The 23,706-nt window shown below is 41.0% G+C and overlaps 1 protein-coding gene across 3 annotated transcripts in view; it reads left to right on the top strand.

Annotated features, from left to right (window-relative positions):
- The window catches only part of TENM2 (teneurin transmembrane protein 2), a 938,525-nt gene that overhangs the window by 848,483 nt on the left and 66,336 nt on the right, over positions 1–23,706 (top strand). For all 3 annotated transcript variants that reach the window (XM_042947342.1, XM_042947337.1, XM_042947345.1), the window contains 6 exons: positions 2,817–3,027; positions 7,299–7,418; positions 10,773–11,034; positions 11,813–12,080; positions 17,627–17,770; positions 18,191–18,440. In XM_042947342.1, coding sequence (XP_042803276.1) covers positions 2,817–3,027; positions 7,299–7,418; positions 10,773–11,034; positions 11,813–12,080; positions 17,627–17,770; positions 18,191–18,440 — 1,255 coding nt within the window. The remainder of the gene's footprint in view (positions 1–2,816; positions 3,028–7,298; positions 7,419–10,772; positions 11,035–11,812; positions 12,081–17,626; positions 17,771–18,190; positions 18,441–23,706) is intronic.

Here is a 23,706-nt window from a genome sequence, read left to right as displayed (position 1 = left end):
TTAAAGTTCACGGTGTCGTCTGAAAGTGCTCGGCAGCAGCAGCCCATAATCATGCAACATGATGAGGTCATTACAGGAATAACGTATGCTCACACTTAATAACCGATAGAACCCCAAATGCACAATCTCTGGAGCAGTTCAATGCAAACATGTAGGAGGAAGTCATTTCTATCCTTTTTTTTCTTTTTTTAGCATTTGCCATCTGCGATTGCTGATGTGTTTATGGGACATCTCCTGCCAGACAGGCCCTTAAATAAAAAGCCAAGAATCGACAAAACAGTAGGGAAATTTGAGGTCCACCCTTTGGAAGAAGTTGCAAGTCCAGAATGAGTGGCAGACCAGCAGGGGTTGGGGAGAAAAGTGTTGAGTGCTTAATAGAAAAACTGTCCTACATTATTATTTGAGCCTGATGAGGTTCTCAAGCTGGTTAGATGGAGGGGGTGGTAAATCGGATAGGGGGTAGGAGATGTTCCCAGCTTCAGGAGGGAAAGACCACCAGAGACAGATGGAACTTCTAATGGGAAGAGGCCAGCGGCCTTAAAGAAATCTATAGTGCTACTAACAGTGTGTTTTTTCTCACCTGAGAAGTTTCTGTAGCTGCTGAATGAAGCACTGCCAACCTATCTCAGCAGGATAATTTTAAATCCAAAGCAGGCATTCCATGGTGGATTCCTTCTGTCTGGTGGAGGCGGTCCACGGAAGGTGATGTTAAAGGCAGAATGCTATGCGTTTTTTCTTTTCTTTTTCTTATTCTGCCAACGGCTATGGGATCCACTATACGATCTGAACATAGGTCTGTGATGGTGCTCCAGCATCATCCTGCTGCTGAGATACAATTCTCTGGTCCCATTTCTTGGGTATGAGATTTGTGAGGCTCTAGGGAGCACCTGATTCAGCCAGCATATCAGGCAGAGGTGTTCAGAGCCTTGATTTCGAAAGTCTCTAAATTTAAAGTGTGTGCGCCTGCTCACCCTCCTGGGTCTGCATTTCTAGGAAATTCTGTAAATCTAAATGTGTTACGAGGCACTGAAGCCACATTTGCCCATGTGGAAAATGAGAGGCTAGTTTTAGTAATTTAAAGCCAAGCAAAACACACAACCTCCTAATTCGTTTGTTTGCTAAAAAGAAAGTAATGCATTAAAATAATTGTACATTAATTGCTAAATTACAGTGGAACTTCGGTGAAATTACATATTTCAATTTTGTTAGCAGAACCAAATGAAAAGAGTAATGCCAAAAAATTACATTGTAGTAAATTTAAAGCATGCAGCCAGGCCTCTGATTCAGTGTTCCAGTACAAGTGTCTGTCAAGTCCCAGCCCAGGGTTTGAGTACATGTTTCCATGATGTTAATTATGGCCCCAAAGTGTCTTGCTATCAAATCTGGGAGGTGCAAGCAAGTTATTCTCCGATCTTCTCCACTGTGTGTTCAGTCAATTCCCAGCAGAGTGAATAAGGGTTGGCCAACTAATCCATTGTAATAGGGAATTCCAAGGAGCAAACACTACCCGAAACATTCCCATGCTCAGCCCTAACACGCGTGTGAAGAATGGGAAACAGTCATTTATTCTTTCAACAAACCTTTGTTGAATACCCAATTCCGTGGCTGGCACTAAGTAAGGCATGAATGTAGAAATGAATAAGACACTGTTATTCTCTTCAAAGAGCTCATTTTCCAGACAGGAAGGCAAGCACACAGAGATAATTGATTCTAGCCCAAGGAAGTTGGCATTAACAAAGGTTTCTAAAATTTATCGTGCATTAGAATCACCGGGCAAGCATGGGTGAAAGGCAGATCCCAGGATCTGTTCCTGGAGGCTCTCCCTGGGAAGCTCAGGAATAGACCCTTGAGACCCATGGGATTTTGATGCAGTACCATTCTTTGAGAAACTGTGATTCAGGGATACACAGAGCGGGAGTACCATAACCTAGTTAGAGGCATCACCAGGAAGGCTTCCTAGAAGAGGTGGCTATACCTCGTCTGGGTTGTAAAAGATGAGTCGCATCTGTTTCCCCACTGTACTGTCAGCTTCTTAAGGACCAACCCCATCATTCTTTGTTCTTCATACCATGTTGCATTTCCAGAACATGGATGGCCCTCAAATATTTGTTGAATGGTACATGAATGATAAGAAACAGCCCAGGAAAGGGATGTAGGGCCAAGGACCTAGTAAATCAGGATGTTCAAAGTGTTACGGGTGTGTAGCAAGATGGCACCAGAAATGATTGGGTGAACTGATAGCTTACTTTTTTGGTGCTGGAACCAAAGCCATTATTCCACATTTCCCAGAAAATGCAAAACTCACCCACCCAGTTCTCACACTGGTCAGCAGTACCTTCCCTGTCTGACAAGGAGCAGGGATGGAACATTTTTCTCCATTAAACTGAGATTTAAGGAATCCCATGCATTTTGATGATTTGTGCACCCAATTAGCACAAGGCCCTGAGAACTGGCTATGGGTAATTTTTAGTGCTGCCCTATCCAAAAGCAAAATATTTGGTTTTATTTCAACCACTCAAATATACTTGCTCATAACAGAAAAAGTAGAAATCCTAGCAAAGTATAATAAAGAAAAAGGAGAGAAACACACTAATCTACTACCTGGGGATAATCATTTGTCCACATTTTCAATTATTTCCTTTCAGTCTTTTATTTTCTATGCATATATACTGGAATTAAACTAGACTTGTCGTGTGAAACCTGCCACTTCAAGCCCTTGGGAAGGGTTGATGCTGTTCATGACAAAGGTGTTAGCATCTCTCAGCAGCTTTGTGTTGTGCAATGCACTGACCCTGGCTCTCCCTCTGCCCTTCCAGATGGCCTGGTGGATTGCCTGGACCCTGACTGCTGCCTGCAGTCCGCCTGTCAGAACAGCCTGCTCTGCCGAGGGTCCCGGGACCCCCTGGACATCATTCAGCAGGGCCAGACAGACTCGCCTGCCGTGAAGTCCTTCTATGACCGCATCAAGCTCTTGGCAGGCAAAGACAGCACCCACATCATTCCTGGAGACAACCCCTTCAATAGCAGGTGGGCACCCTTCTGTCCACACAGACCCCAAGGTGGCTGGTTGCCTCCCTATCAGAGCAGGAAGAGGTGCTCCCGTTTTTCCATGGGCCCAGTTGGCCTGGAAACTACCCCATGAGGGCAGCTCCTTGCTCTGGTTCACAGAGGGCCCCTTGCTCTCTATGGGTCGAGTCCCAGAGCAGAATCCTCATCTGTCTGTAGGATTTGGCCACCTTCAACCTAGAACCTGCTGGAGACACCTGTTGATTGTCTGGTTTTTAGATCATTTTTATAATCTATTATTTTACAACATTTCATTACTTTATCTCTCTTTATAAAATACCTCTGGTAGTGGCTTTTGTTTGATCATCACTGAAATACTTCATTCAACAGAGTATTTTTGAAAGCAATTATTAACTTAATAACATAGCTTATCATTTCTGGCACCTTAGAGCCAAGATAATGCCAGTGGCTAGAATTTATTGAGCACTTATGAGCTAGACACTTTATATAGACCATCTCTAATCTGCACAGCAACCCCATCAATTGCATCTGCTAACTGCCTACTTTGGGCAAGATGTCATGCTGGGGCATTTTACCCCTCTTTGCACAATGATAGAGTTTCTCTTGTGTTTACTTTTGCTCTCAGTTGCTAATTTGAGACTTATGAATATTCTGGGAGCAAATTCTAGATTTATTATATAGTAAGTTTGGCCCTTCCTCCCAGGACAAGTTAGAACTGTACACCCAGAGAGGAGAGCCAGGGGGAAGAGTTGGCTTTGAGACATCCCATCCCCTTCTCCCTTCTAGGCACTGTTTCTGATTCTGGAGGTAAGAGAAAGAGGCAGGGGACTTCTTACGGTCTGCCTACATATCACAGATCTTGCTCTTGGTGGGTCTGGGTCCAGATGTCGACGGTATGTGCAGATGTGAAGATGGCAGGCGTAGTCTTCTTGGGGATATCTGTCTCATCTCTATGCTCCTTTCTGTAGAGAATTAAGAATGGATGGTTGGGTCCTCTTTCATGAAGCCTCTAGGAACCTTGAACTTGAGTGGGGCACTTCTGGCCTCCTTACCCCACTAACTATCCTTCTCATCCCATTCTTCTCTTAGTTCTCTTTATCCTACTTCATTCTGGGGAGGCCCAGAAGCAACTCAGGAAGTACGCTGCCCAAGCAGCCTTCCAGCCAGCAAATAAAATACCTGCTCTCACTTCTTACAGGAGCCCCTAGCTTTATAAATGATTCTCTTGGTGCCCCCACCTTAGACTTTGGGGAGGAAGCATCAGCAGGTCATGACTCAGACTCTGCTTCTCCCTGGGAGAGCCTGGCAAAGATGGGATGGGGAGGTAAGGAATAATGGTACAGCCAGTTAATTCTACAACCCCTTAGAACTCTCTGGGAAGTTGTGCAGCCCCACTTCCTGACAGCTCTTTTAATATGAGGGCTCTTGGGCTAGCAAGGTCACATTGGGCTAGCAACTTTAGCCTCTCTCTGTCCTAGTTTTACTAAAAAGAAAAAAAATCATCTCAGCCCTCTTCTATTTCAGCCCTGGCACCCCTCTAGCCGTATCATATTAGACAACTTATTTAACCTTATAAACTTCATTTTCTTGATTGATAAAATTAGAATAATACTATAGAATATACTCACACAGTTATATTATTACCTTAATACAAGAACCCCTCAAAAATAAAAGAAACCATAAATATCTGATCAAAAAAGTACTTGCTTATTAAATCCTAGTTCTTGGACAGGGATTCTACAGGTATATTTCCCTTAATTATGAACATAATTCCTGTTGCCCAAGAGTCCTGAATGGCCCTTGCACCAGGCCATAAGCATTTCACTATAGTTTACATACAGTTTGCTAATACTATAAATGCATCTTTCCAAAGCCCATGCTCTGTTCAGTTTCCTATTAACATTTCATTTTTCTACCCTAAATCCAGTAATTTCCTGTTATTCTCCTTTTTGTCCCTTAAAATTCAATTTTATCCTCCTCACCAAAGTTAACACTTCCAGAAGGCACCTTGAGCCACAGCCAAGATGCAGAAGAGGAGGTAAGGACTCCAGAATATTTGTGGACCATAGCAGCCCCGGAGATCTGGGCAAAAGAAACTTACTTTAGAGAAAGCTTCTCTGATGCTTTGAAAGTAGCAATAAATAGCACCACCCAAATGAGCCCACACTCCAGCATGTTGGTGTAGATACATAATTCAGAAATACAAAATGTAACTCCAAGACATAGGTTGAAGCTCACCAAGCATGTGAATTTTAGCATATTATCCTCTGACCAAAAAAAAAAAAAAAAAAAAAAAAAAAAAAATGAAGGAGAAGGCTAGGAGTAAAAAAGAAGTTAATTCAAGACTTCTAAGAAGGCGTTTCCCCAAGATAATGGCATACAAAAATAACTAAAATGCCTTGACTCCACCACTATAATTTATAGAGCAGATCTCACTATCTAGATAATGTGATAATTGTTACACATCAATAATCATAAATAGAAACGAACTGATAGCATGTCTCAGCTGAGTCTTTTCTGTGAATTGTCTGCCTGGAAACGATATGAAGCCAGCAACAATGAGGAACTAGGAAAATAGAGAGTAGGAAGCCTAGGCAACCAGGCCCCTTTTATTCCTGTGGTGCTCTGTAAAGTCTTATGCTATAGGAATGATTTAAAATAAATAACAGTTGTGTAAAAAAAAAGGAGGGGAAAAAACCCACTGCGAGATGTACTCCCAGGTTTGTTTTCTCATCATAAACACTTTGTACCTTGTGGTCATCAACACACATCGATTTTAAAATCGTGCCTTGGAAGGCATGAAAGAAATCTTGGTCTGCACTAAGATAAGGAAATGGAATTGAACAAAAGAATTATTTTCATAATTTAGTTTTCCACTTTCAAAAGCCTCTGGCATTATGGTTGGAACCAGCTAAAAATGGGATGCATTTGTCAGGCAGCCAGTAGCAGACAATTAGAGCTGTCAGTGGAACAGTCTAAACCCTCGTGAGATCATCAAAGGGTTGGAGTTGAACTGTGGCAGGGGCTGGGGGTAGTTATTGCTAATAGAGAGGTGCCAGGAGAAAGCATTCCTCCATGCCTGCATCCCACCTGAGATAGCAGAAGTAAGTGCGATCCAAAAATCAAACAGACTTGGACAAGATTCTGGCAAAGAATAGGTCAGCTTGATTACCTAGCCCAGAAATTGGGAGTGTATCCAGGAACCTGGAAACCTGAGAACCTCTCTGCCTTTGTCAAATTGCCCAGTGGCTTGAAGGCTAACAATATAGCTGCAGACCTGCCTAATAGGCTGAGGACTCAGTGCAAAAATGGAAGTTCTCAGTAACCCATTTCTCTATGAAGTCAAGAAAATTTAGGTAAGAGGAGGCATGTGCATTCTCCCTGTATGGATTTTGAGAGGACTGTTGTGGCATCTCTTTTGCTTTAGGGGATTTCCCAGACGTTGCTTGTTGATACTGTCATTCTTGCAAAAGTTCTAGTTACTATGCTCTGGAGAGAGGACAGCTTTCTCTGACAGTGGAAAAAAGTTGAGGGAGATTTCAACCACTCCTGCCCCACCAAGATAGCAGGAATTTGATATAAGAGAAATATAGTTACATGGAAGTCAGAACCCAGGATAGTTCTATCAGAAAAAAATATGTAAAACTCCAATACTCTCTTTTCCTCAGGCTGTCATGGATTGTGAGAAATTTTGCTCTTAAAGGGCAGCAAAAAAACAATGTATGTATATGTCCCAGCCCCATAAAAAAACACCTCTGTGCCCTTCTCTCCATTCCCTCTGACATCCCAGCCTGGAGGAGAAGAGTAACACTGCCTTTCTCCAAGACCAAAAAAGGAAATGAGTAGCCAGATGGGGAAGCTCTCACCCGAGTATAATACTCTCTGTGCCAGACTAAGGCACAAGCGCGAGTGATGAGGGCAGCCTGAAGCTCGGGCCAAACAAAAGCCAAATGATGTCAAGAAATGGAGCAAGGCCAAGGGTAGAGGGAATGTGCACAGGAGACCCCATTGGCCAGCCAAGTGACTAGAGATGCTGCCCATGGATTTCACTCCAACATATCATCAGCTCTGTTCCTCAAGGAAAGCAAGCGTTAAGACCTCTCCGTGAGGTGTGATTATGTGAATCCAGAAATTAATGTTGAGAGTCTTCTTACCTTAGCAACCAGATGAGGATGGGTGGAGACAATGGCAAGATGGAAGGAGAACTTGACATGCCCCCTTGTCTTATTCTCCTGTGTGTGGCTCAAGACTTGTGTTTCTTTTTTTCTCAGCTTGGTTTCTCTCATTCGAGGCCAAGTAGTAACTACAGATGGGACTCCTCTGGTTGGTGTGAATGTGTCTTTTGTCAAATACCCAAAATATGGCTACACCATCACCCGCCAAGATGGCACGTAAGTATCTTTGCGGGGTTCTACCTACTCAGAACTGAGGATGCAGGCAAAAAGACAGATCATGCTATTGGCTTAGAACCACATGGCTTCCCCTTGTGGACTATAGTGACCACCAGGCAAGACCCCTAGTGTGGATCCCCCCAAATACATTTTTTTGCTTTGTGGTATAGTATCTAACATGAAAAACAAATAGAAGGGCCAGCCTGTCCAAGGCTGCCAATAACCATCATTCTCCCTTTTTCCCTGTCAGGTAAATACTTTTCTGGCGTGTACGTGTACTGGGATTGCAGCTAAGGGAGGGCAGATTCTAGAAAGAAAAAGGCAAATTGGCTCTTGGAAATTCTCTCCTATTTTAAATCAAAGTCAGTGCAGGGTGACAAGCATCCACATGACATAGTGTCCTGTGGTGAACCCCTTCTGCTTTCATCTGTGGCTTTAGGAGCTGTGTTGTTTTTGTGCCTGTTTTGAGGGGGTGGGATGTAATCAGAAAAGTCTAATTAAATACATTTAGCTGTCACCCTGCTGTGTGAAGGAGGCAACCTTTTCCTATTATCTTCTGATTGGAAACATGCACCCGTGCAGCCCCCACCAAGATGAAAGCTATGTTATTTCCTTAATCCACTGGGCATGGAGTTGAAATTTAAAGAAGAAGAGGAAGAAGGAGAAGGAGGAGGAGGAGGAGGAGGAGGAGGAGGAGGAGGAGGAGGAGAGGAAGAGGAAGAGGAAGAGGAAGAGGAAGAGGAAGAAGAAGAAGAAGAAGAAGAAGAAGAAGAAGAAGAAGAAGAAGAAGAAGAAAAGAAATCTATGGGATGGGGAAATCACTCAACCACCATGGGCTAAAAAAAAAAAAAAACAGAAACAAAAACAAACAAACAAAAAACCCAAGCCCTCAAACTGTTGCATTCTATTCCAAATGTAAAAGAAGATGGTTGCTGTAAATCTGATGTAACACTTTTTCCATAAAACTGCAGTCTGCAAAATCATGGACATAGCATGTGGGTAAGAACCATGAGTCTTGCCTTTCTCTGGTGCAGAGTCAGGCCTTACTTTCTAATGCTCTAAGGTAGCCTTGCTGGTAGTTTCAAAATTTACCAGCTGACAATAGCCCTATTCTCATATTCCCACTTCTGAAACCCAAAGAAGACATCTGATGATTTCCATCAAGATCTCAGTATTCACAAACTTTCTGATATCTCATACATTTCTGTAGCCAAATCTAATTATTTTAAAGCATTAGGATGGTGACTATGTAATACGCAGAACTACCTCATCCCTTGTTCATTCTTAGAAGCCAGTGTTCCCACTCTGCACAGTCCTATGACAATACAGAGGACATTTCTAAGTCCTTGGCCTGCTGTCTGTCCCTACCTTATGCTGCCCCATCCTTCTGAGCTGCTTCTTGACTAATTACAGCCCAGACCCACTTCCCATATCATCTATCCAACCTTCAGGATTAGTGATTTCTTCAGCTTGTTCAGGTTGCAAAGCCCTGGAAGTAACAGGATGTATTTGGGAATGCTCTGAGGAATTACACAATCTGTCGTATAGTGGGGTGTCCCACAGACATTGATGATTTGGTTCTTTCATACCAATTTCACATCAAAACGTTCGACTCTCTTCTGCATCCTATACCCATCCTATCCCCACCGGTATGCATTCCCCAAAATAAATAGACAAACAAGTTCATGTAATAAATTGTTGTGCCATACATGCTCTGATATTCACCTTAATGTTCATGTGCTTCTTGCTCATTCATTTTTGTCTGTTAAAAAAAACACCAAAGCAAACAAACAAAAAAATGAAACAAACAAAAAACACCAAAAGTATTACCCAAATTGGGTGAAGCCAGTGGGTCTGTATATTTGCACTGAGTTTTTACTATGATCCAGGAACTTTGTTAACTGCTGGAAATTCTGAAGTGAACAGAAAAGCACTACTTCCCTCAAACAGTTGAGATCTTGATGGAGGAATAAAACTTAAAATTGGGAGACTTCTCTCCATTAACCTCCTTCTTTTCTGTTAATTGGGAAAGAACTACCTTTATTTTACCTTACTAGCAATATACCTTTGTCCAGCTCTCAAAAAACAAACAGGAATAAGGTTTAAGGACAATTATCAAAGGAATGCCAGGGTGGCTCAGGTTAAGCATCTGCCTCTTAATTTCAGCTCAGGTCGTGGTCTCATGGTTCTTGAGATCAAGCCCTCATGTGGGGCTCTGCACTGAGAGCTCCAGTCTCACGGTTATTGAGATCAAGCCCTCATGTGGGGCTCTGCACTGACAGCAGGGAGCCTGCTTGCGATTCTCTCTCTCCCTCTCCCTCTGCCTCCCCCACTCATGCTCTACCCCTCTCTCAAAATAAATAAACTTTAAAAAAATATATCAGAAACAGGCCAAAATGGATGAAGGGGTCAAAAGGTATAAAGTTATAAAATAAATAAATCCTGCAGATGTAATGTACAGTATGGAGACTATAGTTAATAATATTGTATTGCATATTGAAAGTTGCTAAAAGAATCTTAAAAGTTTTCACTGCAAGAAAAAAATTTTAACTATGTGTAGTGATAGATGTTAACTAGACTTCTTGTGGCCATCATTTTGTACCTTATGCATATATCAAACCATTATGTTGTACTACACCTGAAACTAATGTTATATGTCAACTGTATCTCAAAAATTAAGCCTCTATGAAACATACATATATATATATATATATGTAAATATAGAACAGCCCAGGTAGATAAGAAGAAAGCCCCTCCCATGACTTAGCATTCATTGATCATTATAACTCTACTATTTATTGAATACTTGTATCAACCTAGCATGATGCTAAGTGCTTTACAGCAGGGGCGGAGAAACATTTTCTGTAAAGGGCCAGATAGTAAATATTTTAGGATTTGCATGCCATATGGTTTCTGTTACAACTACTCAGCTCTGCCTTTGTACCACAAAATCAGCTGGAGAGGATAAGTAAACAAATCGGCGTGGCTGTACTCCAATGAAACTTTTGTTTGCCAAAACAGGTGGCGGGCTGGATTTAGCTCATGGGCTTAGTTTGCTGACCCCTGCTCTGCACTCGTCACATTTCATTCTCTCAGCCATACTGTGAAGTTGGTATAATTGGTCCCAATTCGCAGATGAAGACACTGGGGCTCAGAGAGGGTTGGTAACTTTCAGAGAATCACAGGACAAGTCATTGATAGAGATTGTATTTTAACTCAGACCATCTGCCTTCAAAGCCCACGTTCATCTCTCATGTGCTCTGCCCCTCCTACTGCCCTCAGGTGCACAGTTCAGAGCCCCTGCCTTGTCTAAAGCTAAGTTCATTCCTAAGAGCCCACTTGCCCCCTCTTCAGGTTTGACCTGATTGCCAATGGGGGTGCCTCCTTGACCCTGCACTTCGAACGAGCCCCATTCATGAGCCAGGAGCGCACCGTGTGGCTGCCATGGAATAGCTTTTACGCCATGGACACCCTGGTAATGAAGACTGAGGAGAACTCCATCCCCAGCTGTGACCTCAGTGGCTTTGTCCGACCAGATCCAATCATCATCTCCTCCCCGCTGTCCACTTTCTTCAGCGCCGCCCCTGGGCAGAATCCCATCGTGCCTGAGACCCAGGTAGGAATGGCAGGTACTAGGGTAGGTCTCTTCAAATCCTACCCTAACCCAAACTGGCTGGCCAACTTCCTCTCACCATATCTCACTCTCTGGGTGGGCCAGAGACTAATATTAAGGGAGAGAGACAAAAAGTAGGAACACAATAGAATTTATGGCCACTGGAGAGACAACTGAATCTCTCCTATATCTTCCAGATGTTTCCAGATAGTCATTCAAGACTTTGGCAGTCAACGGAGCTTTTAATAAAATAAAAAAACAATATACATATGTGCAACCCACCTGCAAATTGCATTTTTATTCCTGTTAGTCACAGAGATACATGATAAGAGGCACTTTAATGATCTACATCAGTGTTAAGACAGAGGGCATATTACATTATTGCCTCCCTGTTGCTTTATACCAATTGTCACTGGAAGTTGCAGGTTCATATAATTACAGCCTCTTGTGGCCTTCTTACATGCAGCTAGCAATAAAGCCTGCTGTTCTTATTTACATCTTTTGCCAACAGTGTGGTTTTTAAAAAGAAACACAACAGTGACCAGGAATAATTATTAATCCAAAAATCATAACCTCAATCCCTTTACTCCATGGTGTAGGATAAAGTTTTGGTTGTTTTTTTTTTCTCTCAGTCGTGGGTAGTGGTTCTTGCACCCCACATAAGGCATGATGCTTTGTGAGGGCAGCAGCAGACAGGCAGACTCAGGGTTGTGAGCAGCCCACCTGCCCAGGGATCACTGGATGAAGCATGTCTCGTGTCCACCCTATGTTTCCACTCCAGGTTCTTCATGAAGAAATTGAGCTCCCTGGTTCCACTGTGAAGCTTCGCTACTTGAGCTCCAGGACCGCAGGCTATAAGTCTCTGTTGAAGATCACCATGACCCAGTCCACGGTGCCCCTGAATCTTATCAAGGTTCATCTGATGGTAGCTGTAGAGGGTCACCTCTTCCAGAAGTCATTCCAGGCCTCTCCCAACCTGGCCTACACCTTCATCTGGGATAAGACAGATGCATATGGCCAAAGGGTTTACGGACTCTCTGATGCTGTTGGTATGTTTCAGTTTCAACTCCTTATTGATCCTTGGATTTAGTCATGCATTAATTTGATCAATATTGAGTTCCTAATATGTGCCACGCACTATCCCAGTAGATAGGGATGCATTGGTCAGTAAGATAGACAAGAGTCCTATTTCATGGACCTTCTGTACTAGTGGGGGATCAAGATAATAAACACAGACTGAACAAGAAAATATCAAGCAGTGATAAGTGCTAATATTAAAGTAAAAATAATTTACTGGGAAGGAGGAGCAACTGTGGGTGGGCATTCAGGGAAGACTTCTTGGCAGGTGACCCTTCAGCAGAGGCTTGAATGGCAAGAAGGAGCCATGTGAACATCAGGAACAAAGCATTATCTTTCTGGCAGAAAAAGTGAGAAGACTAAGGTGTGTTTGAAGGACAGAGAAGGGCAGTGTGGCTGGAATGTATGGACAAGGAGAATATTCAAGATAGGGGAAAGAGGTGGGCAGGAGCTAGATCATGTTCCCAGAATGCATCAGGAGAATCAGAAGATGGAGGGGGTGTGAAAGCCACGTGCTGTGTTTCAAGCTGTGCCTTTTAGGGAATAGCTTAACTGCCCACTGATGAAAGATTACCATAAGAGAAGGGTCTGTTGGTTACCAATCTCTGAAAAGTTGTGAGCTGAGATTGATATCAACATACCTAGTGTCTTTTCCTACTTGTGGAAGTCTGGGTGGGATTAATTAAAATCCAGAATCCTGTATTTTCTTCACCACTAGTCTTGTGATTTCCAAGAACTATAATAAGTTACCAAAATAAGAAACCAGCAAACTTAGAAATTTTCATGGTAGTTGGAAGCCAATGTTTGTCAGACACTCCTTTTGTGCAGAGCACTGAGCTAAAATCCTTTGTATGTCAATAACTTTATCAGGGAGGCACTCTCATAACCCCCATTGTGCAGTAGGACATGAGGGAGAGGGTAAGTAAGATGCCTAACGTCATGTACCTAGCAGGTTTCACATGCTCAGGGTATGGCCCTAGTAGTCTGCCTCATCAGCAAAGGGAGTTATTAACTTCATAAAAGATAGTAATGTTATTGAACTAACTAGTGCATTTACTATAAAGTAGCTAATCAAATATTATACCAGCCTTTACCAATATCAAAAAAATATCCAACATCAAAACGTAGATGCAGTATTATAATGCACCCCCATGTATCTAGCTTCTGACATTATCAAGTCCATCCTTTCATCCACCTCCCTGCTTCCAATGACTTTCTGAAGGAAGTCTCAGATATCATATAAATTCATCCATAATATTTCACAATGTATCTCAAAAACACACTATAAAAGCATGACAACAATATAATTATCACAATTTTTAAATGATTACTTCTTAATATCTTTAAATAGCCCATTATTCAATATTTCGATTGTCTTATGAGTATCATAAAATATTAGTGCTTTGTTTGAGTCGGAATCCAAATAAGATCCACCTTTTGCAATTTTGATTTCTCTTAAATTTCTTTAATCTATGGTTTTCCCGTCTATCTCTAGCTCTTTTTTTAAGTTCTATATTTTATTTTGGACAAAGTGCATTATTTGTCTGTAGAATTTTCCATAGTCTAGTTTATTTTCTGATTGCACCCCTGTGGCTGTTTAATGTCTTCCTTTGTTCTGTTATCTCCTGTAAACTGAGAGTTGAGACTCGAGGCTTTTTCAGGTTCAGGTTTGATTTTTTTTTTTTTTTATCTGAGGTATAATTGACATGCAACATTGTATTAGTTTCAGGTGTACAACATGATTCCATATTGGTATATATTGGGTGCAATATATACACAAATCTAGTTAACATCCATCACACAGATTGTTACGAATTTTTTTTCTTGTGATGAGAACTTTTAAGATCTACTTTCTTAACTTACAATATGCAATACAGTATTATTAACTACAGTCACCATGCCACACATTATATCCCCAACACTTATTTATTTTATTACTGGAAATTTGTACCTTTGACTCCCTTCACTCATTTCTTTCACCTCCCACCTGCTGCCTCCAGCAAGACCCAATCTAACTCTATATCTGTGAGCTTTGTTTTATTTTTTTTGGATGATTCTACATCGAAGTGAAATCATACAGTATCTGTCTTTTCTCTAACTTATCTAATTTAACATAATGCCTTCAAGGTCCATCCCTGTTTCCCAAATGGCAAAATATCACTCTTTTCTGTGGCTGAATAATACTACACACACACACACACACACACACACACACACACACATTCTTTATCCATTCAGCCGTTATTGGGCACTTAGACTATTTCCATATCTTAGCTATTGTAAATAATGCTGCAATGAACATGGGGTGCAGATATCTTTTTGAGTTTGTGTTTTCATTTTCTTTGGATAGATACCCAGAAGTGAAATTGCTGGGTCATATGGTAGTTCTATTTGTAGTTGTTTTTTTTTTTTTTTTTTTGGAAGAACCTCCATACTGTGTTCCATAGTGGCTGCACCAATTTACATTTCCACCAGCAGTGCACAAGAGTTCCCTTTATTCCACATCTCCACCGGTACTTGTTATTTCTTGTCTTTTTGATAACAGCCATTCAGACAGGTATGAGATGATATCTCATTGTGGTTTTGATTTGCAATTCCCTGATAATTAATGAAGTTGAGCATCTTTTCATGAACATCTTGGCCTTCTCCATGTCTTCTTTGGAATGTGTGTTCAGATCCTTTGCCCATTTTTTCATTGGATTATTTGCCTTTTTGCTATGGAGTTGTATGAGTTCTTTATATATTTTAGATATTAACTCCTTATCAGATATATGATTTGCAACTATTTTTTTTCCTATTCAGTAGGTTGTCTTTTCATTTTGTTGATTATTTCCTTTGTTGTACAGAAGCATTTTAATTTTTTTTAATGTTTATTTATTTTTGAGAGAGAGAGGAACAGAGTGTGAGCAGGGGATGGGGAAAGAGAGAGGGAGACATAGAATCTGAAGCAGGCTCCAGGCTCTGAGCTGTCAGCATAGAGCCGGGTGTGGGGCTCGAACTCACCAGGAGATCATGACCTGAGCTGAAGTCGAACATTCAACTGACTGAGCCACCCAGGCACCCCATCACAGAGGCATTTTAATTTGATGCAGTCCCACTTGTTTATTTTTGCTTTTTGTTGGCTGTGCTTTTGGTGTCAAATAAAAAAATTTTTACTAAGACCGACGTCAAGGAGATTACGCCCTGTGTTTTCTTCTAGGAGTTGTATGGTTTCAGGTCTTAAATTCAAGTCTTTAATCCATTTTGCATTAATTTTTGTGTATGGTGTAAGATGGTGATCCAGTTTCATTATTTTTCACATGGCTGTCCAGTTTTCCCAACACCATCTATTGAAGGGACTGTCTTTTCCCTGTTGTATATTCTTGGCTCCTTTGCTTTAAATTAATTGGCCATATATGTATGGGTTTATTTCTGGGCTCTCTATTTTGTTCTATTGACCTGTGTGTCTGTTTTCATGCCCACACTATACAGATTTGATTACTATAGCTTTGTAATATAGTTTGAAATCAGGGAGTGTAATGACTCTAGGTTTGTTCTTTCTCAAGATTGCTTTGACTACTTGGGGTCTATTGCAGCTTGATACACATTTTAGGATTGTTTGTTCTATTTTTGTGTTTCTGTTCTGTGCCACTGGAATTTTGTTAGGGATTGCAATGAATCCGTAGATTGCTTTGGGTAGTGTGGGCATTTTAATGATGTTAATTATTCTAATTCATGAGCACAGAATATATTTCCATTTATTTGTGTCTTCTTCAATTTCTTTCATCAGTGTTTTATAGTTTTCAACATATAGGTCTTTCACCTCCTTGATTGAATTAATTCCTGAGTATTTTATTCTCTAATTTTTTTTTCAGCAGGACAACTAGATAGGTGGTACTGTTGTCTCCCATCAGGAGGCACCTAATGTCATCTTGTTTATCCTTTTGTGATTTCAGAGGCCACTGATGCTCATTACCTAGATCCATTAGGTCATTAAGAATTGCAAAGTCATATTTTAATTTTTTCATTGCTTTTCCATTTATTAGCTACAATACTTTTACATGGAGATATTCTCTCATTAACTACTTGGTTATAGGAGGTAGAGTTCAAATAAGAAAGAAGAAATAAATTCTTGATTGTTTGCCTTTATATACTGTTTTCAATATAATAAGTTTGTTCTCTAACAGTGGCAAATTAATTTTCTAATACCATTATGAACTCATAGAATAAAATGTGTCTAATATGTTTCGATCCATTGAAGTTATTATCTCTACTGAGGGTCAAACTATCCCATCTTTGGTCAGTGGGACACTCTTCAAGCTGACTCCCTATCTTTTGACATAACCCTAGGAGATTTTGATTTCTTCCTTGCTATCTGGTATGATAAAATACCCTAGTCTCATCTTGTTCATTTCTTGCTCCAGCCATTTCTTCAAGGAGCCCTGCCTGATTTCCTTTTAATGAGAAATAATATTTCAAGATCACAAGCTAGGCACTAGAAATTCTCTTTGCCACTGATTTGGTTGTTGTTTCTTGGAATTTTCAGAGAACAAGTTAAGAAATATATGTGGGTTTTTTTTTTAATAAAATGTATCTCCGATTCATATTGATGCTCCTGCATCTCAGGATTTAAAAGAAGCTGTGGAGAATCCCCAAAGGTGACACACATAGTTAAGAATTTAATGTAGTAGGAATAGCAATAATAACAGTGCCTCATATTTCTAAAGCAATGTTGCAATTAAAAATGTATGGCATCTTGGCATTTTGCCTCATTTATCCCTACTGCATCTCTCTGAGAAATTGAGGTTTCACTTGCTCTGTTTTACACATGGGAAAACAGAGCCACGAGGAAGTGTGAGCTGGAGCAGAGTTAGAACTGAAGTCCTTCATCTCCCACCTCCCTCTCCCATTTGTCCCTGTGGCAAATGTAGGATTTTTACAGTCTTTGGATTCTGTTCCCCACTGAATTGTCACATAATTGGCAGGCTTTGTCCCCATGCCTGCCTTGCCTGGCACTCTCTGGAATCCTGAGTGATCATACAAAGAGCTTTAACTTATACAAGCTGTTGCCTACAGAATCTCCTTATAAATGAGCCACTATGCTTCCATAGGCCTTCCTCCTAGTGAGCGAGAATAAATAACATAGAATATGATAAATTCATGCCGTGAACACCAGGCTGAAAGAAACAGTCTCCTGTCCATCTATAAAGGAGAGTTGTATTTCGTTTTTAAATGATTCTTCTCCTCCTTCCACATCACTAGGGTCATATTTTGAAAGCCAGCTGTTCATTGGAAAAGTCTTTCTATCCCTACAGAATACTACTGTGTAAGTTTCAAGGTTGAGTTCAGCTTGAAATCTGAATTTAATATTGTGTGGAATCACAAGGAGAAAAAGCAATTAACCCACCTCCTTCAGTGGGCTTTTGGAAAGGAATCTGTATTACCATGAACATGTGTTTCTCATTCCAGCATGAAAGCTTTGGAGTAATCAAGTAAACTCTCTTTTCTCCATTCTGCCCCACCCACTTTTATCTTTCAGTATCTGTTGGGTTTGAATACGAGACCTGCCCCAGTCTAATACTGTGGGAGAAAAGGACAGCCCTCCTTCAAGGATTCGAGCTAGACCCTTCCAACCTCGGTGGCTGGTCCCTGGACAAACATCACATTCTCAATGTTAAAAGTGGTATGTGGGCACATGTACTTTCCCAAATACATCCTGATCTCCCCTCCGGAAACTTCTCGGCAGCCTTGACATTTAAGTGGTGGCCCCTCCCCTTCCTTAGCATTTTTCATCAAATGTCCAAAACACTCATAGGTTTTCCCACCTTCTCCTTTTAAATGTCAAAGAATCTTAGGCTGTTTTTCCCAGACCATCTGCCTTAGTGTACCTCACAATTCTTCTTCAGTTATCCCTACAGGCAATATCTTAGCCTTGGGGTTCAGCCACTCCCTTACAGCATCATGAGGAAATAGGCAAGTTCTCCAAAGATCAAAGTTTCCTACTATTTCTCTTCTCTCTGCCACTGCCCCTCACCCTCAGTAAGCCAATAGAAGTATCCTCTCCAGAGGGTTGCAGTAACTGTCCCCATTTCCTGCTCCCCAGGAATCCTACACAAGGGCACTGGGGAGAACCAGTTCCTGACCCAGCAGCCTGCCATCATCACCAGCATTATGGGCAATGGCCGCCGACGAAGCATTTCCTGTCCTAGTTGCAATGGCCTTGCCGAAGGCAACAAGCTACTGGCCCCAGTAGCTCTTGCCGTTGGAATTGATGGGAGCCTCTTCGTTGGAGACTTCAATTACATCCGGCGCATTTTTCCTTCTCGAAATGTGACCAGCATTTTGGAGTTACGGTAAGTGGCCACACAGAAAACCTTCCTTTGCTCTATTGTTCCCATTGCTACAAAACTTACCTGGGCAAATGATGGCTGAATTGGGGGTTCTCCAGAGAATATATATCCCACAAAATGGGCTGAGCTTCAAAACCTAGGCCTGTAATCAAATAATAGTTGGGGAAATTCTTTTTGAATCTATAAAACACCACACACATATTGGATACAATTGTTAACACCTGACTTACAAACAAACAAGGGTGAAAGCTTTAGGTCATAGTGCTTGGTGTGGGACCTGTGTAGCTGTACTTGTAAATACAAGAATCCACACAAGAATCTCCACACAAGAATCTGATACATACCAAACAATGAAAGAACCACTACTTCAAGCTGTTCATCTGTTTCAGTGGTTTCTAAAGTGACACTTCTTAAAAATACAGACTCCTGGAGCCCACCCCAGAGCACTGATTCAGTAAGCCTAGAGATGAGCCAAGGCAGTTTTTATCTTTGACAAGCTCTGTAGAAGATGGTGATGTACATGAGAGTTTGAGAACCACTAATGTTCATTTACTAATTCAAATGTTTATATTTTGTGCCTCTATGTACTACCTTTCTATAAATTCTCTGGGTCTTTGCACATTCACTAGGATATGACTTAGAATTACTGCATAGTCCTTGCTAGTTAATTTCTGGCCACACCTGGTAGATTCCTCCTGGTCATTGCTTGCTACTAACTCTGAAGTCCAGATTCCTCTGTGCTGGATGAAAGTTCTTATAAACTCTCTTCCCAGCAAAGTTGACTCCAGGCCCTAAAACCTAGAAAGTGATCTGTAAGTGGAGGGATAAATGAATTCTATAAATAAGGGACAAAATACTTGGTGAATGTATACCATGTGCCAAGGACTATCTGTTAGGACATGAGGGAGAGGGTAGGAACAAGCAAAGCCCTAGCTGTTGTGTTTATGATTTTATAGGAAACTTCACACCAATTCATGTGGACAAATTTAAAAAATGATAATGCTTTAAGGAAAACCTAACAGGGTAATAATTAGGGACTACTGTGTGGAGTAGGAAGGATAAGGAAGCTACATAAGATAGTTAGGGAACATCTGAGATGTGTCATCTGAGATAGGGCCTAAATGATGAGGTCAGCCATGTGAAGATCTGGGGGAAAGTATTCCAGGGAGAGAGAAGTTGTGCAAAAGCCCTAATATCAGGCAATAATCTGGTTTACTTAAGGGATTGACAGAGTCCAATATGGTTCCATGGTGGTAAGCTCAGAAGGAAGTGTTTCAGAGGAGGTCAGTGAGGTCAGTGAGGTCAGTAGGGGATCAATGCTTCAGCATCTTACGGACCTTGTTGACAAGTGTAAATTATATTCTTATTACAATGGACAGCTGTTGGAGGTTAACGTAGAAAGTACAGTAGAGTTGACATGATCTTATTGCCTTTTTAAAGATTATTCTGGCCATTGTGTAGATGAATGGACTGTAGGGGTGCAAGAGTGGAAGCAGAGAAGCCCACAGGGAAGCTGTAATAGCTGACCAGGGTCTGGGTGATGGTGATGTAGACTAGAGGGGTAGCAGGGGAGAAAAGGAAGTATTCCAACTGGGATACATTTTCAAAGTAAATGTGATGGGAATTGTTCATGGATCAGGTGTAAGAAATGGAAAAAAAGAAAAAGAAAAAAAGAAGAAGAAGAATCAGGGATTATGATGAGCATCTTGACCTGAGCAACCAAGGAGGTGGTGGTGCTTTCTAAAGTAGCCTCAGCTACCATGTGAAGGACTTAGAAGAAGCCACAGGTTGCACTTGCATTGTAGTGGCCCCTTCTGAGAGAGAGATCAGTGGTTAGACCATCAGCAAGTACTGCTGACTATTCCTGGGACCTGAGACTGTGCCAAGCACTGGGCGGTTAAAAAAGAGAGAGAGAGAGAGGAGAAAACCCCAGCTTCACCCCCAAGAAGGTTACAGATTCAGTGATCCAGTAGGCATTTACTGAACATAATGTGAGCCAAGCATGTGCTGGGCTCTAAAGGTCTAGAAGGGGATGAAACACAAGGCTCAAAGAGCACCCATTTGAAGATGACAGATGGGAACCTAGGCAAGTAGAGACAATTCAGGATGAGTATTGTAGAAGAACCAACAACCACCCATCATGGAAGTAAAGAAGGGGAAGTCATGGGGTAGACTAGAAGAGTATAATAAGCAAAAGATAAACAGTGAGAGGAGAAGGAGACAAATAGATAATCCTCAAGCTGTCAAATTGCCAATCAGACAAACCACATTTTCTAGAGCTACCCAACTAGGTCCCCTTCCCAAGATGTTCATTTCCCTTTTTATCCTAGGAGAGTCCTTTTCTCAGGAATCCCATTGGCAGTAGAGAGCCATGGCAGAAGGCAGGGAAGGGAGTGAAGGTAGCATTCTGCTTTTCCATGAGGGTTGCAATTTTAAATCTGACATTTATAACCAACTCTCCATTGTCTGGCCCTTACTTCTTTGTCATGGGTCTAGGTGCTCAGAGCTAAATCAGCACTTGCCTACTACATTCCCACCTCCAAACCTGGACTCATGCTACTTGCTCTACTTAAAATACTTTGTCTAATCAGCCTCATCATGTCCATCTTTAATGCTCATTTTGAAGGTCCCCTCTCCATGAAGCCTGACCTCTCTAGCAGAAATAATTCTCACCCTCCTCTGGGTCACTTAACTCTAATTTTCCACAAAAGTGACCCCATTTATTGCCTTGTTTTTCAGTTATTTCCATGTAAGTCTTCTAGGGTCCTAGTGTGTGAACTTCCATAGCACAGGTACCTTTGGCATCTCTGCCCCTTGATACCTAGAGCAATGCCTTGTCCACACTGGGGGCTTAAGGCACATTTCTTGAGTTAAAGGAGACACAGACCATTGTCCTCCTTTCTTGGAATCTGTCCTTGATTCTAGGTCTCTCAATTTGTAGAGGCCACAACATTAATGATAACAGCTAAGGGCCCACTCAGAGCAGCACACCACACCCACATGGTGACATTAAGGACAGCTGGAGGGAGTGTAACTATCAATTTCCCTCAATAGCTGTGTGGTTTCTTTTTCCGTTTTAACTGCTTTAGACTTGTTCTTGCTTTCATCAGCCAGGTATCCAGAGACGATTAGAAGTTAAGCTTTTACAAGAATACTGGTTTGATTTTTCTTTTCTTCCCACCACATAACTGAAAACTAAGGGCTGTCAATCCCCTCTCTTCAAAAACAGTAACCAGGGGAGGGAGGGAGGAGGGGAAAGAGACCTGTCTTGCTTATGTCTTTTCTCCATTGTGAGTTGGCAGCTAAATGATTTAGTTTCAGGATTCAGTGCCCATCCGTATCTCACTTACCCACCCAGATCTAAGCATCTGAGTCAGAATTTTATATAAATGTTCCCATGGTTCCTTCTCTCTTCCTCCTTCCTTTGTCTATACAAAAACATACAGGGGCAGAGTTCTACGCACTTGGAAAACTTCTAATGTTAGAAAGAGCCTTATTCTTACGTAAAATGGTTATCATTTGTATGCTGCAGTTCCACCAGCATTCAAGACATTTTCATCATGCACTTCCCCAAAAAGCCTGATACCCCACTTTTAGTGGCATATTCCCTTTCTTATAACTACACACACTCCAGGTAATCCTTAGAAACCCCCAGCCTTAGAGAGTAAATTTGTCAGTGACTAACACCTTAGAGTGAATTTCTGGCACAGAAAAATCTTTCTTCCTCCTCAATTGAGAACATCTTTGGAATTGGATCCCAATATAAGGCAATAAATTATAAGGTATGGGACAGTGTCTCTCTGCCTTGTCTTAACTTGGCCTCTTGTGCTAAACATAAGAATCTCACACTTTCCATAATTTTTGAAATACTAAAAAACTTTTTATTTTCCAAATATAAAATTATGTTGTGATACGAAAAATGTTTTTGTTACCCAACTAAAACACTTTCCCATGCTGAGATTCTTTTTTTATATATCCAAGTTAGTTAACATATAGTGTAATAATGATTTCAGGAATAGAATTTAGTGATTCATCACTTACATATAATACCCACCACTCATCCCAAAAAGTGTCCTCCTTAATGCCCCTTGTCCATTTAGCCCATCCCCCAACCTAAAACCCCTTCAGCAACCCTCAGTTTGTTCTCTGTATTTAAGAGTCTCTGATGGTTTGTCCTCCTGTTTTTATATTATTTTTGCTTCCCTTCCCTTATGTTCATTCGTTTTGTATCTTAAATTCCACATATGAATGAAGTTGTATGGTATTTACCTTTCTCTGACTAATTTTGCTTAGCATAATACATTCTAGTTCCATCCACATTGTTGCATATGGCAAGAGTTCATTCTTTTTGATCACCAAGTAATATTCCATTGTGTGTGTGTATGTATGTGTGTGTGTGTGCTGTATATATATATATATATATATATATACAGCACACACACACACACACACATATATATATATATATATACATATATACATGTATATATACAACACACACACATACCACATTTTCTTTATATATTTATCACTTGATGGATATCTGGGCTCTTTCCATACTTTGGCTATTATTGATACTGCTACTATAAACATTGGGGTATGTGTGCCCCTTTGAAACAGCACTTCTGTATCCTTTGGATAAATACCTAGTAGTGCACTTGCTGGGACGTAGGGTAGTTCTATTTTTAATTTTTTGAGGAACCTCCATACTGTTTTCCAGAGTGGTTGTACCAGTTTGCATTCCCACCATCAGTTCAAAAGTGTTCCTCTTTCTTCACATCCCCGCCAACATCTGTTGTTGCCTGAGTTGTTAATTTTAGCCATTATGACAGGTGTGAGGTGGTATCTCATTGTGGTTTTGCTTTGTATTTCCCTGGTGATGGGTGATGTTGAGCATTTTTTCATGTGTTCTGTTAGCCATCTGGATGTCTTCTTTGGAAAAGTGTCTATTTATGTCTTTTGCCCATTTCTTCACTGGATTATTTGTTTTTGGGGTTTTTTGGTGGGGGTGTTGAGTTAGATAACTTCTTTATAGATTTTGGATACTAACCTTTTATCTGATGTTATTTGCAAATATCTTCTCTCAATCTATCGGTTGCCTTTTAGTTTTGCTGATTGTTTATTTTGCTGTGCAGAAGCTTTTTATCTTGATGAGGTCCCAATAGTTCATTTTTGCCTTTGTTACCCTTGCCTCCAGAGACATGTCAAGTAAGAAGTTGCTGCAACCAAGGTCAAAGATATTGTTGTCTGTTTTCTCCTCTAGGATTTT

Source organism: Panthera leo, chromosome A1 (assembly GCF_018350215.1).
Source record: "Panthera leo isolate Ple1 chromosome A1, P.leo_Ple1_pat1.1, whole genome shotgun sequence".
Lineage (NCBI taxonomy): Eukaryota > Metazoa > Chordata > Mammalia > Carnivora > Felidae > Panthera > Panthera leo.
This window is presented reverse-complemented; position numbering and strand designations above follow the sequence as displayed.